The sequence below is a fragment of the Argentina anserina genome, chromosome 6 (assembly GCF_933775445.1).
Source record: "Argentina anserina chromosome 6, drPotAnse1.1, whole genome shotgun sequence".
Taxonomy (NCBI): Eukaryota; Viridiplantae; Streptophyta; class Magnoliopsida; order Rosales; family Rosaceae; genus Argentina; species Argentina anserina.
In genome coordinates this window covers 26,369,637-26,383,612 of record NC_065877.1, presented here as the reverse complement: position 1 = coordinate 26,383,612, position 13,976 = coordinate 26,369,637, and the positions used below count along the sequence as shown (strand labels likewise).

Here is a 13,976-nt window from a genome sequence, read left to right as displayed (position 1 = left end):
TAATGATACAAGGTACAAAAAAAAAGTTCTCTCTCTAGAGGAAAAAAACCCTACACTTGCAGCTTCCGTCCTTCAATGACGGTGGCAGGTTGTCAAATTATCTGGCCTTGGGCACATATAATTTCTAGCGGTGTCGTCCCTCCCTTCTTTTTAGTTATTTGATGCATTTTTACACTGTTTCTTTGTAACTTTATATTTAATAAAAGGCTGACATCTTCGATTCAAAAAATAATGATACAAGGTAAAATTGGGTGAGAGAAATAGTGACTCCAACATTCTGGACATGCGCTTTCAATAGTTAATAAAGGTTAATTAGTTGAATGAGCCCCTCATATATGAACTAACTTGATTAATCAAACACTCGATCAACTTAAAAATATAGATTCTGTAGCTTGAATATTCACACAGAGCTAAAAAAAGAATTGGAAAATACAGTTCACATACAATTGATGTATACAATCAGATCCCCTAGCATAGTAGCATTATATAATTAGGGTTCATGAATCAGATCCCCTAGCATAGTAGCATTATATAATTAGGGTTCATGGGCTCCATACCATTCATCAAAATCGATTGGAGGATGTTTTTTGAATTAAAGTTCTACCTAGATATCTATCTGAACTCATATATATCTCAAGTCAATCTTAACCAGTGGCGGATCCAACATTAGAAACTTATTTAGGCTAACTGGAAATATATATATTTTTTCATTTTTCTCTGTAGAGATTTAGAACCGAAACATGACCTCAGTAGAAGAATATTTTGTTAAAAGATACTACATAAGTATAGAAATATGAATCTACTCATGCTAAAATTGTAACAAATAAATGAAAATTTTATTATTTAAGAAAAAATAATTAATTAAAAGAAAGAGAGTGAAGAAAATGAGAGTAAAAAGAAAATTATATGTAATTTAGCCAAAAAAAGAGGAAAAAATAAATAGAGAATGATGGAATTGAAATGAGTTGGAGGGTTTGCCAACTGAACAATAGCTCATTTTAACATTATGCTAATCTATCAACATACTAGGAGTGATATTCACTTCGCTCATGACGTATTTAATCAGATTATTAATGTACGTACTAAACCTTTTGCAACTTCAGTCTATCTTTCTGTCTTCCCACCTTGAATTATTTGTGCCCATGCATTTTAGGTTACATCACTTGTATCCACCATATTAATCAAGCTAGTCGAACAATAAGTTTTCCATCAGTTAATACTTAATACAAACGCTATCAAATATTGTTTTACTACATACTCTTTTATGATGATGTGTCGTTAGTATAACAATGACGTGACATGTAAAACTCTATCATATGTGACGATAATTTTGGTAATTTCTTCAATATGCAAATGTTATTTTGGATAAATCATAAATGGTTGTATCATCTGTCCATTATATGTAATCAAATGGGAAAATTCTTCGTTCATTAAAGAAGGTGGAGAAGGAAAAAGATTTGATATCAAGGACCCGCCAGCGTTTGTTCTTATATAGTTATTTTCCACCAGAAGGAATATCATTATCAAATATGCCTCAATCTTCTTGGTCAAAATTTGGAACTACATACTCTTTCTAATCTTGATTATAGGTCTTTACATATTGAATTATTGATATTGGTCACTTTCACTGTAGAAAAATATCTTATTAAAAAGCAAAGCGATCGAACTTATCAGATTCATGCAATTCACGCAAACAACTAATAAACATCGCTAAATGTCTATCAGTTAAATAACATATTTGCAAGGAACTAAGGAGTCAATTTAACCCAAATTACCCTGTGAATTGGATTATTTACTCGGTCGTAAAAACTATTACAATGAAGAAACTCCTAATCACAGTTTTGGAGCATTCCTCACTGTCACTTGGTCATATATAAAACTACCACTAGTCTCCAATACTAAAACATTATCTCCAGACAAGTTTATCAATCTACTGCATCTAACAACTCAAAATATCAGTACTTTAAGCACTAAGAAACAAACCAAAATGAGTAAAGTGCGCTTGAACAGAGACACTCTTCTTTGTTTTCTTTCTTGCTTGCTAGTTGGTGCAGAATGATTACATTTAGTCGTTGTTGGAATTATACCTACTAGAAAATGTGCGAGTTGCTGCTGGATTTTATTGACGTAGATTATGCTCGGTATTGGGTTTTTGACTCCAATTATGCCTGCATGACCTTCTAGAGGAAAAATAGTACATAAGTACATCTTATGCCACGAGAATCTTTCCTCGCGTTCCTGGCTCATGTTTAAGTAATACTTAAGCTTTCAGAAGTTTTTGAAGGTCGTGATGCGTTTGAATCTACCAATCCTGTTTAGTATGCAGGGTGGTATTGTATTTGTTTTTTTTTCTTTGTAGAGTATGAAATAAGCCGATGATTTGATTTAACAAGTGTATGTGGAAGACTAGTTGGTGCAGACGGGTTTCATTTTTGGAATGATACTAACAGCTGCATTATAATTTCCAAGGGCAAAGAGCTAGCAACGCGCAAACGTGTAAAGCTAGCTGCTGGGATTATTTGACTCGTTAAGACCAAGCTATTGTTTCCAGATGAACATATGTACTTACTAGAGATTATTTGAATATTAGATTAAGCAATGGGAATCCATTTTATATGTCATTAATCATGGTTGGATTTGGTGGCCGAACTTAATAATCAATGGATGTTGTCGATACAATTAGCCGACTCAAGCTTACTGGAAATTCTTCATTTGAAGACTGACATTTGATGGAAATTTTCGTTGTCATGACTGAAATTTTATACATTAATCGGACCTAAATGGTTAAATTATAGACCCGTTGATCCATGATTGTGACGTCGCGTAGGATATATAAGGGCATTATAAACCTGCTATTGCCTTGATGAAAGTTTCGCTTCATGTACATCAAGCCTATCCTAATTTTAAACTTTGGATTGTTTCCCTCTCTGTTTGTTCAGAATTAGGCATTAGCAAACAGGGTAGCTGGGGAGGGCATTGTCTCGTATTTGACACGGTGAGTGTGGGGTGGTTTCCCGTTTTATGTAGCTTGTGCCGATCAGGAAGCTTAAAATATGTAGCCAAAAAACCTCACAAAGACTCAAACTTAGAAGCAGTGGAAGGAGTCAAAAGATTTCCTGTTACTTAAACCCCAACAACGGCATAACAGCAGAGTTTTTAAGCGGGAAAGGAATCGGGCTTCACATATTCAACATGCCAATGTGCTGAATAGGAATTCCCTGAATTCAGTAATAAAAAACTTTTGCTCTGCAAAGATGAATCAGAAGCAATCGCAATAGAGGATCGAACAAAGAATATGATATAAAGAACCATAACAAGCTCATAGCATATGATTTTGCTGATGATTCAATGAGATCCAGAACGTGAACTAAGAGAGCAAGACCTTGTCAAACTCGATATAATTTCATCAATCACACAAAAAAGAAGGGCCAATTAATTCACTGTGTTGGCTCACAAATCACTTGAGAAGGGTTCTGGTTAGATGTTCCCTTGCTGTTGCCCATGCTTGTGTTATAGTCTGCAGAGGTCAAAAATGAGGACAAGCATTAGATGATTAGATTATTACTAAAGAAGAGCTACAGAAAATTGTAGCAAGCGGCCTAGCTGTGGCTTGTATACCAGTTCCTAAAGTTAGACTGAAATTAATGGTATATTAAGATATCATAAAATTAGATAGTAAGCTATCAACAGATTAAGGTCAATTTGAGAGTGCCTTGCAGGAAGCACTTCTGCTCAGCCCACAAGGGCATTACACAAGTGCTTCCTATAATGCGCTCGAGGCACTTAGGGAGAAAAAACAGTTGAAGTTCTGGAAAGTGCTTCAATAGCCCAGAAATACTTTCAGCCTTTTCTGCTTAATGCCAATAGAAACACTTTTGAAGGTTGCAAATCGCTCTTAGCATTGCCTAATAGGCCCTTATGCTCTTTGGTTTCAATTATAGAGCCTATCTAACATAAATTTTACATTACCTGCTCGGACAACGGTGCATCAGCATCCATGGTATGAGTTGCCACCTTTCCTGCGATAACAGTTGGATCTGTTTCAAGTATCATCCTGCAATGCAAGTTAACAACATTAGGCCTATAATCAGAAACTTGTTGACAGAATTAAGATAAAAGTACAAACCAAGCACAGTTCGAAGAGACTTTGCCATACTCATCACTTGAAGATTTTCTAACTTTTAGAGTGTGAAAATTTAAAGCAACTATATAAGAAACATATTGCATACCCTCCATCAACGATCTCATCAAAGCATAGAAGTATGAGATCCAGGTTCTCTAATGCCTCCCTTTTGTCGACATTGTTCCTCCAAATAGGACAGGTATGAATATATATATATATACCAAAATGTCCAAAACTAAAAAAAAACATCCAAAGTGAAAACTGCTAGAGGGAAAAGTTAAGACCAACTCTACCTCAAGAGAAGGGCAACTGCATCAAAGAAACCCTGAAGTACAGTGGCTAAAATAAGTTCATTTTCATCATCACCACCAGTCACAAAGAAGTGAAGGTCCTGCATAAACTTGTATATAACAACATTGCTGTCGAACATCATTATCTCAGCTGAATAAGATATACAAACAGTAAACATGGTGATATCAATAAAACAAAACAACACATGTAAATTTCCACCGGACATGGCACTGTATTTAGTTCAATGATACCAATGTCGCATACATTCTATCCTTGCATTTGTCTTTAGAGTCTTAGTGAAGACAGACTTCTCAAAAGCCAGCTTTGCACCATTCGTCGGCCAATCATCTGTGTAGTACTTGACAGCCATACGCTTCCCCTCTGAGTCTAGAAGAAGAATGTTCTTCACAGACGGGCACGAATCCTAGATAAAATAACAAATTCATAATTAGCCGAATCAGAACACACTACGCGTAAAAGATCATTCCAAATCCTATACTCAGTCACCCTAATCGATCCATTCTACACAGTGTTCTACTTAAACTGCATCATCAGGCTACTATTCATTAACTCGGTCCATATTCATACACAGATTGCAGCATTCACATTTGGGTACCCTCTAATTCTATTGAATTCACAACATCACTGTATCCTTGGATCTTAATTATAATCGAACATTGTATAATTAAATCAGCATAATTTGAACAAACTGCAGACTAATGGATGACTTGAGGTATCAATAATCAAGCTTTTCACAAGCCCTTTTGTGTAAAATTCATAAAGATTTGAAATCTGAAATCCAAATCTAACTAAAGAAAGTAGAAAGATCTATTTCCAATAGTACGTGAACTCGAAAACATGAGAGGAGTGTTACGGATCAGAGAAAGGATTGCTGCTCTGAAAAATGAGAGAGAGAGAGAGAGAGAGAACTTACGCGATAGCCGGAGAGACTCCCCATTTTTGATGATAAGACCTGAGAGAGAGAGAGAGAGAGAGAGAGAGAGAGAGAGAGAGAGAGCTTGCAGAGTTTTGCTCGGCGTTTCAAGGTGAGATGCCTTTTTCTTTCCGGCGACGAAGATGAGGGTACTTCAGTCAGTTTGTTTATAGTTTTCTCGTGTGAGAACGGCATCGTTTTGTACTCACCTCACTATTGCCCCGAAATTTTACCTTAGTTGGTAACAATGTTGGTGTGAGAATCCGTCACACCCAGAGGTGGCAAGGTGGAGGAAACAGTTTAATATGAATGTCGATTGATAATGCGCATCGTGGTATGTGTCTTCCGCAAGTCATGCACGAGTGGATCCTTAATTTCACAGTTTCGACACCGTGGGAAAGTGCATCTGATCACTACTTGTTGATGTCTTCTTCTTTATTTTGGACGTGGTCGTATCTGCTTGTGGTCTTTCTTAGCCATAACAAAATGATTCACTTAGTGGTTATGAGATTTGATCGAAACTCAATTTGACCATGAGGTAATTTATAGAAGTAACGCATTCGACCGCGAGTCGATTCTCTTACCACAATTTAGCCAAGAGATGATTCCCACAGCCCAATTTGACCATGAGATGATTTGCCATTACGAGATTTCCCCTCAAAATCATGCTAGCCTACTTATTTACTCCTCAAAACGGTGTCATTTACATCACCAACTCCTCTTTATTTCCCATATTGCCCCACAATGTCAAAATTTCAGTTGTATTCATGAGTGCTCATAGATAGCAACAATCTGTTTTGTTTGTTTGTTTTCATAGTGATATATTTCCAGGGCCAAGCTTCAAGCTTAAAACTTTCTTGCAGGAAGCAATTTGGAGCCAAAACCATATTGTACTACCTTTTGAATGATGGAATAGAAATAGTTCTAACTAAACACAATTCCATATTGCACAGTTCATCAGTAAACAAAACTTAAGTAGCTGAAAGCATCCTATAACTGAACATATAAAATCTACTCAGGAAAGATCCATATTCAACTGGAACTTTGATTTTGTACAATGGAATAATCAATTTGACTACATACAATTAAGGAGCAGAAGTGCCTGAAATCAAATTTGTCTAAGGGCTGTAGAAAAAAGGGCCACACTTGCATTTCCAACCCTCTGGCTCATAATTTGCATACTCAACCCTGAAATGGTTTTGTTTTTTTGTAGTAGGCACTTGAATAGCCTCACATGGAGTGCATCCATAACACTTGTTCTCACAGCTGGGAGGGCTTGACCCTATTTTGCTTCCTCCTCTGAAACTTGCTATTTCATTCGTATTTGCCACTCCACTAGTTGAGCTTGTCAATCCCTAATTTGATAGAAGAACACTGTCAATTACACACACTAGGCTAAACAGACACACTTACACAGGAAGATAGAAAGAGACCTGTTCCAAGGTAACTCGTGAAGACTGATGAAAATTGGGACTAATTTGGTTCTGTCCTGAGCCTGTAAAGCATCAAGAAAGGAAGTTACATAGAAAGTGTGGAACTTAACCAAAAAGAAAATTGAGAGGAAAAGAACTAAAGAAGGGGCATGGACAAGATTAGAATAGAAAATTGTTTTGAACTGGAAGAGGGTCTCAATTCTGAGATAGATGAAGAAATGTTGATTGTATTTGATGTTCAAAAGAAACTTTTGATTGAGCAAAAATTCTGTGAAAAGGGATTCTCCAGAAGTCCATATTCTTAGAACAACCAAATGTAGCTTGTATTCTCTCTAATATGCATGAAGTTGCTCTACAGGTATAGTAAAGGATATTACTTTCAGATGTATATATCAAAACAAAAGCTGAACCTTTCCACTTAGGTAAGTAGAAATAAGACACAGTCAGTTGAGGAAACAAGAAAAGAAGCTCAATTTTATGCTTAAGATTGAGAAGGGCATCTTCGAGGGGGAAACCAAGTAGTACCTGCTTCATGAACATCAAGACCATTACTTGGAGGAAGAAGTCTGCTTGTTGCAGAAAGCCAGCTCATGATTTGAAGAGATATAACAAACCAACAACTTATTCCCTTCATTGCTTCAGACCCAAGATGATTGTTGTGATTATTAGAGCTGAGAGGAAAAAACAGAAGGAGATTGGATCACTCAAAGCACTTGAGTTCAAGATTGCAGCTGGGATTCTATATATAACAGGGTGGAAAGGCCTACAATACATAAAAGAACACCCTATTCCCTAAAGCTAGAGCTAGTCCAGGAACCTCAAATATTTCTTGGTTTTCTCTCTAGTCTCTGCATTTGGTACAGAGACTTACATTCACAAGCAAGTGATTCTGGGGTTTCTTGTTGAAAGCTTCTACCTCATTTGACAGCTCACCTCAAAAGACCCTTATGCCTGAGGAAGATCTCTTTCCCCTCTCTCTCTCAAATCAAATCAAACCAAGAGAGTGGTACCAAAGGTGGGCCGGTCCTAATTCAAAATAACAGCTCCTCTTTTGGGGTCTGCAAATTTGGTGTGCCCCAAGTTAATGTCTGCACTCAGAAGCAATCTTAGCCTTTTTGACATAGCTTGCACAACTACTTTTTTCCCCTTATATTTCTCCAATATATCCATTGCCTTATAAGGAATTATGTAATTTTGATTCAGTTGTCAGTAGCAGAAGCCTTTATATATAAAGCAGTAAGCATCAATGACATATAGTACAGATCAGAAAATTGAATGAAGTTAGTTATTGAGTAAATATAAAGTCAATTGGGTCAAATTTTTTTTTTTTCAGTCCACAGGTTGGTAGGTGGGGAACAGTGGAAAACAGCATAGTGCACCTCCTTGAATCTTGGCCCTCCATTTGTTCTGAGTTACAATGGTAGTTCTTCCTTTTGGACCTCAAGCAGATTGGTATTTAAGAATCTGGGTAGCCTTGATTACCTTGAAAGGTACTTCTAGTTGATCTCATTGATTAGTAGCATATTCTGCCCAGTACCAGCACACCTACACATTACTAACATCATCTTTGTTTTACTATCTTAAGGATAGACTTGACATTTTAAATCTGCCGAGGCATTTTCTTTTGTACAGTTGTAACAGAAGGCACCATTACTACTGCGTTTTTCTGACTTGTATCTGTTGAAGTGCTTCTGCTTATTTGCATTATTCACAGAAAACCAGAATAAAAATGACCAAATGCTTTCTGTAAAAACACTTGTATTCTTGAAAAAACATTACTTTAAGAATGCACTGCAATTCCGCAAATGCTTCTATACCTCAGAACAACACTCATATATCTTACCAAATGTCACCAAACATGGTTGTGATTGTTTTGAGTGTTTTTACTGTTCTTGAAGTAATACAAAGCTAGCCTCCTCAAAAAGTTTGAGGATTGTGCCTTTTGAAATTAAGTCTGATATGAGCAACCTTCATTGCACCAATCAGTGCAATCCGCCCCTCTAGCTGGGTTTCTGTAGCAATTATAGCGCCTAGTCTACCGTAAGCTGATTTGAGTATGGTTTTGTTTCCAATAGTTTGCCTAGAAAGGATAAACTGGCTGGATTAGGGACGTCATAAAAACAGATAATAGCCTAATATATTACCAATGTGCACGAAAAGCAAAGCTTGCTTTCTCCTTTTTTCTGTTGCAGAGAAAAAGCCACACTTGTGGGCATAGCACATTGCACAGCAGCACAAGTCAACTTCAGGTGCACACATACATGTATATACATACTGGTAAGTTCAGTATCGCCTACTGAGGAATGTACAGTGTACCCTTTCTCTTCAACCTGAAACTGCAGACCAGAGAGAGTTGAAGAAAGCAAGTTTTTCATTCATTATTGTCCTTGAAAGAATTTGAACCAGCTGGAGCACACCAGGAGATACAATCTCCCACAGACAAAACAAAAGGCCAGGCGTTTATTTACTTCTAGCTATGGAAACAGGTGATGATCTGATGTTCATTTCCAGACCTCCCTCTTGAACACCAGTTTTATCATGTAAGGCTTAATGTGGTGGTCAGTCAACATTCAAAGGAAAAAAATAAGAGTTTCTGTGTAGGGAAACAATGCAGAAACCAAGTGGACATTAATGTGTCAATTCCAATAGGAATTAGTACTTCTGAAGACAAAGGGTTAAAATCCTATCCGATGTGTGCTCCTGGTTCAAGAATAAGATTGACAGGAGATTAAGTACAATTTCCCTATGTTAGTCTTATTGTTAATGAGGAGGTTAAATTTAAAATATTTACCATTCGATCAAGAATTTAGTAAAATAAAAAATGAAAAGTCATCAAGAAGCATGCAGTAGGAAAAAAGATAACCATTGTGATAAATGATTTAACTCAATAACTCCCAATTACATAAAAGATTACATATATGTCAGTGAAGAAGAGAAACATACAAAAATTAATGATTTTTTTCTCCACAATTATAAAGACATTCTACTAGATTTGTGAAGAGGTCAAGATTCTAGTGAGGTAAAGTTTAGAAGATACTAATGACAGTAACGAGTACAGAATAAGAAATGTTCAATATCTTATATTCCAACTGGTGAATGTAAAGAGTTTAAACCCTTGACCAAACCCTGGGCCCCTATAGCTTATGGATCCAAAACCCCTGTAAAATCCGGCGATCCACCTATAATTTCATATTCCAAAGAAAGAAGATCATTCTTATTTCAACATTACTACTCATGTCATTAATGACATGAGTTCATCAATGTAGTCTCCACGGCAAGGACATAGCTGAAACGGACTCAATTTCTACAATCATATACCAAAAGAGACTGAGCACATTATAATAAAACAGGAATGGTCTTGTATTTGATTCTAGCAACAGAAACCTAAAGCAGATTGTGGTCAAACTAGAATAGTCTTGGAGCTATTTGGCCTCTATGAAACAGTGAGTAATGAACAAACAAAGTACCATGGAATCATGTAACATTTTCACTAACAAGGTTCCTCCAAACATTCAAATCAACAACTAAAACATTTGAACCAATCAAGTTACAGAAAGGTCGAAAATGAAAAATTAACTTCTGATTCAGCAATACTGACATACAATTATAGCTTAACCAACAACCAACCTCTCTCACTTAGAAGAAGAGTCATGGCTACTGGAATCTTTGTGAGGATGAATTACCGCCTCGAAGACGGCCTCAACTTCTTCTTTGATCCTTTCAAACACGCCTGGTCCTTTGACTACATCAATTGGAGTGTTCTCATCAATGTCATCACTAGTTCCATGCGTTTCTTTTGTATGATGTGGTGATTTCTCAGCGTGATGTCCTGGAGATAATCATTGTGCCATATCAAAAATTCATACACACAGTCAGATAGATATATAGATTTACTAGTGAGTACATCATTGTATATGATCTTTACAAGTGAACAACTCCTCCCCACATAAACCCACCATCAATATCACATTTTTAATCCAAACATCAATGGATCAATCTATGCAAAAGGAACCCAGAAAGCAGACCACATAAATAGATGATAACCTTGTACATACCAAGAAACAATACCTGAAACAGAGTCTTTGAGCTCTGGTTTTGAATCTGCCATTGGAGTTTCTGTGAGGGCTTTGTGGGTCTCTCGCTCTCTCTCTCTCTGGATTTCTATCTTGCACTTCAACCGTCAAATTCAGAATCCAGGTGGCAAGTTTGCAAGAGGTTGTGAATTGTGATAATGCATCGACGTGGGACCCACAAGGTTAACATTTTACTGATATTTTTGTCTTACTCACTCTTACCTTCTCAGAATAAAGTAGGCTTTTACTCTCTAAATCACACGAGTTTAGAAATGTGAATATAAAGTAAATAAATAAAAGATGATCGGTAAATTTATTTACCGCAAAACTCTAAACCCCAAATTAAAGAGCAGTTGAAGCTGATCAATTGGTGAGTCCCTTTTCTGGTTGTTTCAATTATGTTTGGTCTGTGTTGTAGAAGATTACAATCACTAGTTCCGAGTTGTAGTATGGTTGCTGATTCAGTAACCCGATTTCAAAAGGAATCACTTTGGATTAGATCATGGTCATCAAAATCATCATTATTAGGATCTAAAATAGATGTTGATGAATCCCAAGATGAAAAGGGTCAGTTTTTTACAGATTCATACCCTGTAAACACAATAGGGTTCTCCCCAGAACAAGCCGTTACTATGACCACAGCAGCTTCTTGGGTAAACCCAGAAAAAGCAGACTCAGTTATTAAGCTTCTGATACACTATGGTCTCACTGAACCCTCCATCTTGGAGATATTTATGAAATGCCCAATCCTGCCCAGTCTCAATGCTGAGACACTTTTGCCCAAACTCGAGTTTTTAGTTTCAATTGGCATTTCTAGCAGTGTTCTTGCTAGGTACCTTAGTATAAAGTATAAACCCAACAATCTTGACATGTAGCTTAGAAAGAAATATCAGACCTTGTTACCATATAATCAAGTCTTTATCTATCCCCCAGGAAAAGTTCCCTCATTGCTTTAGACGCATGCTTTGGAATAAAGTCAAAGTACTAAGCAATCTTGCTCGTAATATCTTGATTCTGAGAGCACATCGAGTGCCTGATTCCTCTTCCATATCTGGGAACCGTATTGCTTGTTTGCACTGTCCTTGGACTCTGACAGGGTCAAAGAAAATGTCAAGAGAGTAATGAGCACGGGAATCAGTCATTCCAGTCATGTTCTCACGTCAGCTACTGACCGTGGAATTCATGCTCAATCACTATTGAATGTAAATTTAAGGGTTGTTAACAAAATAACTCAATTTAAAAAAAAATTCTCTTCACCATTGGATTTATATCAAATGGTGGTTGAACATGAATTCTGCGGTCAATAGCTGACCGTGTGAACCGGATTGTCAGTCCTTCAGTCCTTCATGTTCTATATTCATGAAAGCCTTGTACGTGATTACAGTGACCAATGCAACAAAATGGGAACATAAGATTGATTTTTACCAGAAGTGGGGTTGGATTGAAGATGATGTATTGTTGGCATTTAGAAAGTGTCCTTTGTTTTTAACTTTCAGCTATAATGCACAGGTACGGATGAGAGGTGCGTAATACGTAGTATACGTGATACGTGGATTAAAAAAATGATACATGATATGTTTTAATTTTTTAATTTTTTATTTATTTATCATAATCAGAGTTTCAGACCCAATAATAAATACTTTAAACCGCATCATGATTGGATGAATTCATCTAGCTACTTGATCACAACGTTAATCATCCAAGGTTTCTAATACTTGTATAATTAAACTAGAGTCCCAGAGACGTCCTAGACCATATAATCCTACATGCATGACCATATCAATTATCAAAATTGCTGACCCTATATCAAACTTGTATAATTAACCTAGAGTCCCAGAGCCAGACCCTATAATCCTACATGCATGACTATATCAATTATCAAATTGTTGACCCTATATCAATCATCTTACATGCTTATTATCATAAATTAATGTACGATTTTAGTTTTGAGAACTAACCTCTTTGACGGCTTGAATTGGTTGACCTGCTTGAGTGTTTGGCAAGAACAGAGGAACAAACTCGATATAGCAACAACAACTATAAATAAGAATAGGGTTTGATCTTAAATCAATGAAAAAGACATATTTGCCCCAAAATGTATCAGAAAACGTATTTGGTGCGTATCTGTTTGGTCAAACGCGTATCCAAAGTTAAAGATACGTCAATGAGATCTGAATACATATCCAGTGCGTATTAGAGGCGTATCCGTATCGGGTACGTATATGATATAGCATTTTAGGATTTTGGACGTATCCGTACATCATAGACTTTCAGTGAGAAGAATGCATTGATGAAATTGGAATTTTACACGAATGCAATGGATTGCCAGCCCTCAGATGTAGCTGGATGTCCACATGTTTTAACTTTTAGTTTGGAGAAGCGAATTATACCACGGTGTTCAGTTATCAGAGTTCTCCGGTTACGGGGCTTAATTGCAAAGGAAGATATATCTATTATTACCGTTCTGCAGAGAAGTGAGAAGTGGTTCTTGGAAATTTTTGTGATCAAATATCAAGAGCAAGTACCTGAAATATGGAGCATCTTTCAAGGGAAAATAGGTCTTGCGGATCTAGGTGCAGGATTTGCGAAAACAAAAAAAGATATGAAGTGAAACAACTGGATGATGATAAAAAAGGGTAGTAGATTTTTTTCATTGCTTTAAGTTCTGCTGCCAGCCACAAATCATCATTGACGCCGTATATATATTGATGACTTGTGCTAACTTCCTATTTCATCAGGCATTATAGTGTGTGGTTACAGACTATGCCCAAGCATTCGGTTATCAAAGTTGTCCTGGTGAATGGTCTAAGAACTACGAGATTTTGCTTAATGTACCTTTTTGGAGAGAAGTATGGCCAGTGGTCTTGGATAGTTATTTGATGAAGTGTCAGGAGCAACTTTCGCTAGTTACTATGGACCTTTCAAGGTAAAGTCTGTCTTTTGGAATTGTCCTTATTTTTTTTTGGGAGAATGTTGTTGAATTGTCCTTAGAGCCTTAATGAACATTGGTAAACTTTATGCAATTAAAAGCTTGTTGTTACTTCCATCCTCTTTTCAATAATGGAGATATGTTGTGCTATATTATGGAAGTTATAGGATCATAGAAACAAAATGATTCTTCA

General features: G+C 36.6%; 3 protein-coding genes and 1 pseudogene across 5 annotated transcripts; 1 reads left to right on the top strand and 3 right to left on the bottom strand.

The window, feature by feature from the left end:
- Positions 1-3,257: 3,257 nt before the first annotated feature.
- On the bottom strand, positions 3,258-5,470 carry LOC126800443 (coatomer subunit zeta-2-like). The gene is made up of 6 exons (XM_050527815.1): positions 5,349-5,470; positions 4,679-4,838; positions 4,417-4,564; positions 4,230-4,307; positions 3,970-4,054; positions 3,258-3,517 (listed from the first exon to the last, which is right to left on the bottom strand). Exons 1-6 carry the CDS (start codon positions 5,370-5,372, stop codon positions 3,458-3,460), a joined length of 555 nt encoding a protein of 184 aa, XP_050383772.1. The 5' UTR covers positions 5,373-5,470; the 3' UTR covers positions 3,258-3,457.
- Positions 5,471-6,400: 930 nt separating this feature from the next.
- Positions 6,401-7,815, bottom strand: LOC126799179 (polygalacturonase). Its single transcript, XM_050526314.1, has 3 exons — positions 7,307-7,815; positions 6,782-6,843; positions 6,401-6,703 (listed from the first exon to the last, which is right to left on the bottom strand). The coding sequence occupies exons 1-3, from the start codon at positions 7,413-7,415 to the stop codon at positions 6,467-6,469; spliced, it is 408 nt and encodes a 135-aa protein (XP_050382271.1). The 5' UTR covers positions 7,416-7,815; the 3' UTR covers positions 6,401-6,466.
- Positions 7,816-8,817: 1,002 nt separating this feature from the next.
- LOC126799180 (uncharacterized) lies at positions 8,818-10,986 on the bottom strand. Of its 3 annotated transcripts, none has more exons than XM_050526316.1 (3): positions 10,850-10,986; positions 10,409-10,610; positions 8,818-9,117 (listed from the first exon to the last, which is right to left on the bottom strand). In XM_050526316.1, the coding sequence occupies exons 1-2, from the start codon at positions 10,887-10,889 to the stop codon at positions 10,414-10,416; spliced, it is 237 nt and encodes a 78-aa protein (XP_050382273.1). In that variant the 5' UTR covers positions 10,890-10,986; the 3' UTR covers positions 8,818-9,117; positions 10,409-10,413. The 3 variants fall into 3 exon arrangements, with proteins under 3 accessions (XP_050382273.1, XP_050382274.1, XP_050382272.1); XM_050526317.1 differs by lacking the exon at positions 8,818-9,117 and adding an exon at positions 9,164-9,960; XM_050526315.1 differs by lacking the exon at positions 8,818-9,117 and having other exon boundaries at positions 10,246-10,610.
- A 317-nt stretch (positions 10,987-11,303) lies between these two features.
- Positions 11,304-13,465, top strand: LOC126797176 (transcription termination factor MTERF15, mitochondrial-like; annotated as a pseudogene).
- Positions 13,466-13,976: the final 511 nt, after the last annotated feature.

Bases quoted from the DNA above. Each gene is read 5' to 3' on its own strand.
- LOC126800443 (XM_050527815.1), bottom strand. From the start codon at position 5,372: ATGGGGAGTCTCTCCGGCTATCGC. The intron at 4,565-4,678 runs GTATGCGACATT...TATCTTATTCAG, and splicing joins GACAAATGCAAGGATAGAAT to CTGAGATAATGATGTTCGAC. The intron at 4,308-4,416 runs GTAGAGTTGGTC...TCCTATTTGGAG, and splicing joins GCAGTTGCCCTTCTCTTGAG to GAACAATGTCGACAAAAGGG.
- LOC126799179 (XM_050526314.1), bottom strand. From the start codon at position 7,415: ATGAAGGGAATAAGTTGTTGGTTTGTTATATCTCTTCAAATCATGAGC. The intron at 6,844-7,306 runs GTACTACTTGGT...GATGCTTTACAG, and splicing joins TCTTGATGTTCATGAAGCAG to GCTCAGGACAGAACCAAATT. The intron at 6,704-6,781 runs GTCTCTTTCTAT...CTATCAAATTAG, and splicing joins CACGAGTTACCTTGGAACAG to GGATTGACAAGCTCAACTAG.
- LOC126799180 (XM_050526316.1), bottom strand. From the start codon at position 10,889: ATGGCAGATTCAAAACCAGAGCTCAAAGACTCTGTTTCAG. The intron at 10,611-10,849 runs GTATTGTTTCTT...GATTATCTCCAG, and splicing joins GCTCAAAGACTCTGTTTCAG to GACATCACGCTGAGAAATCA.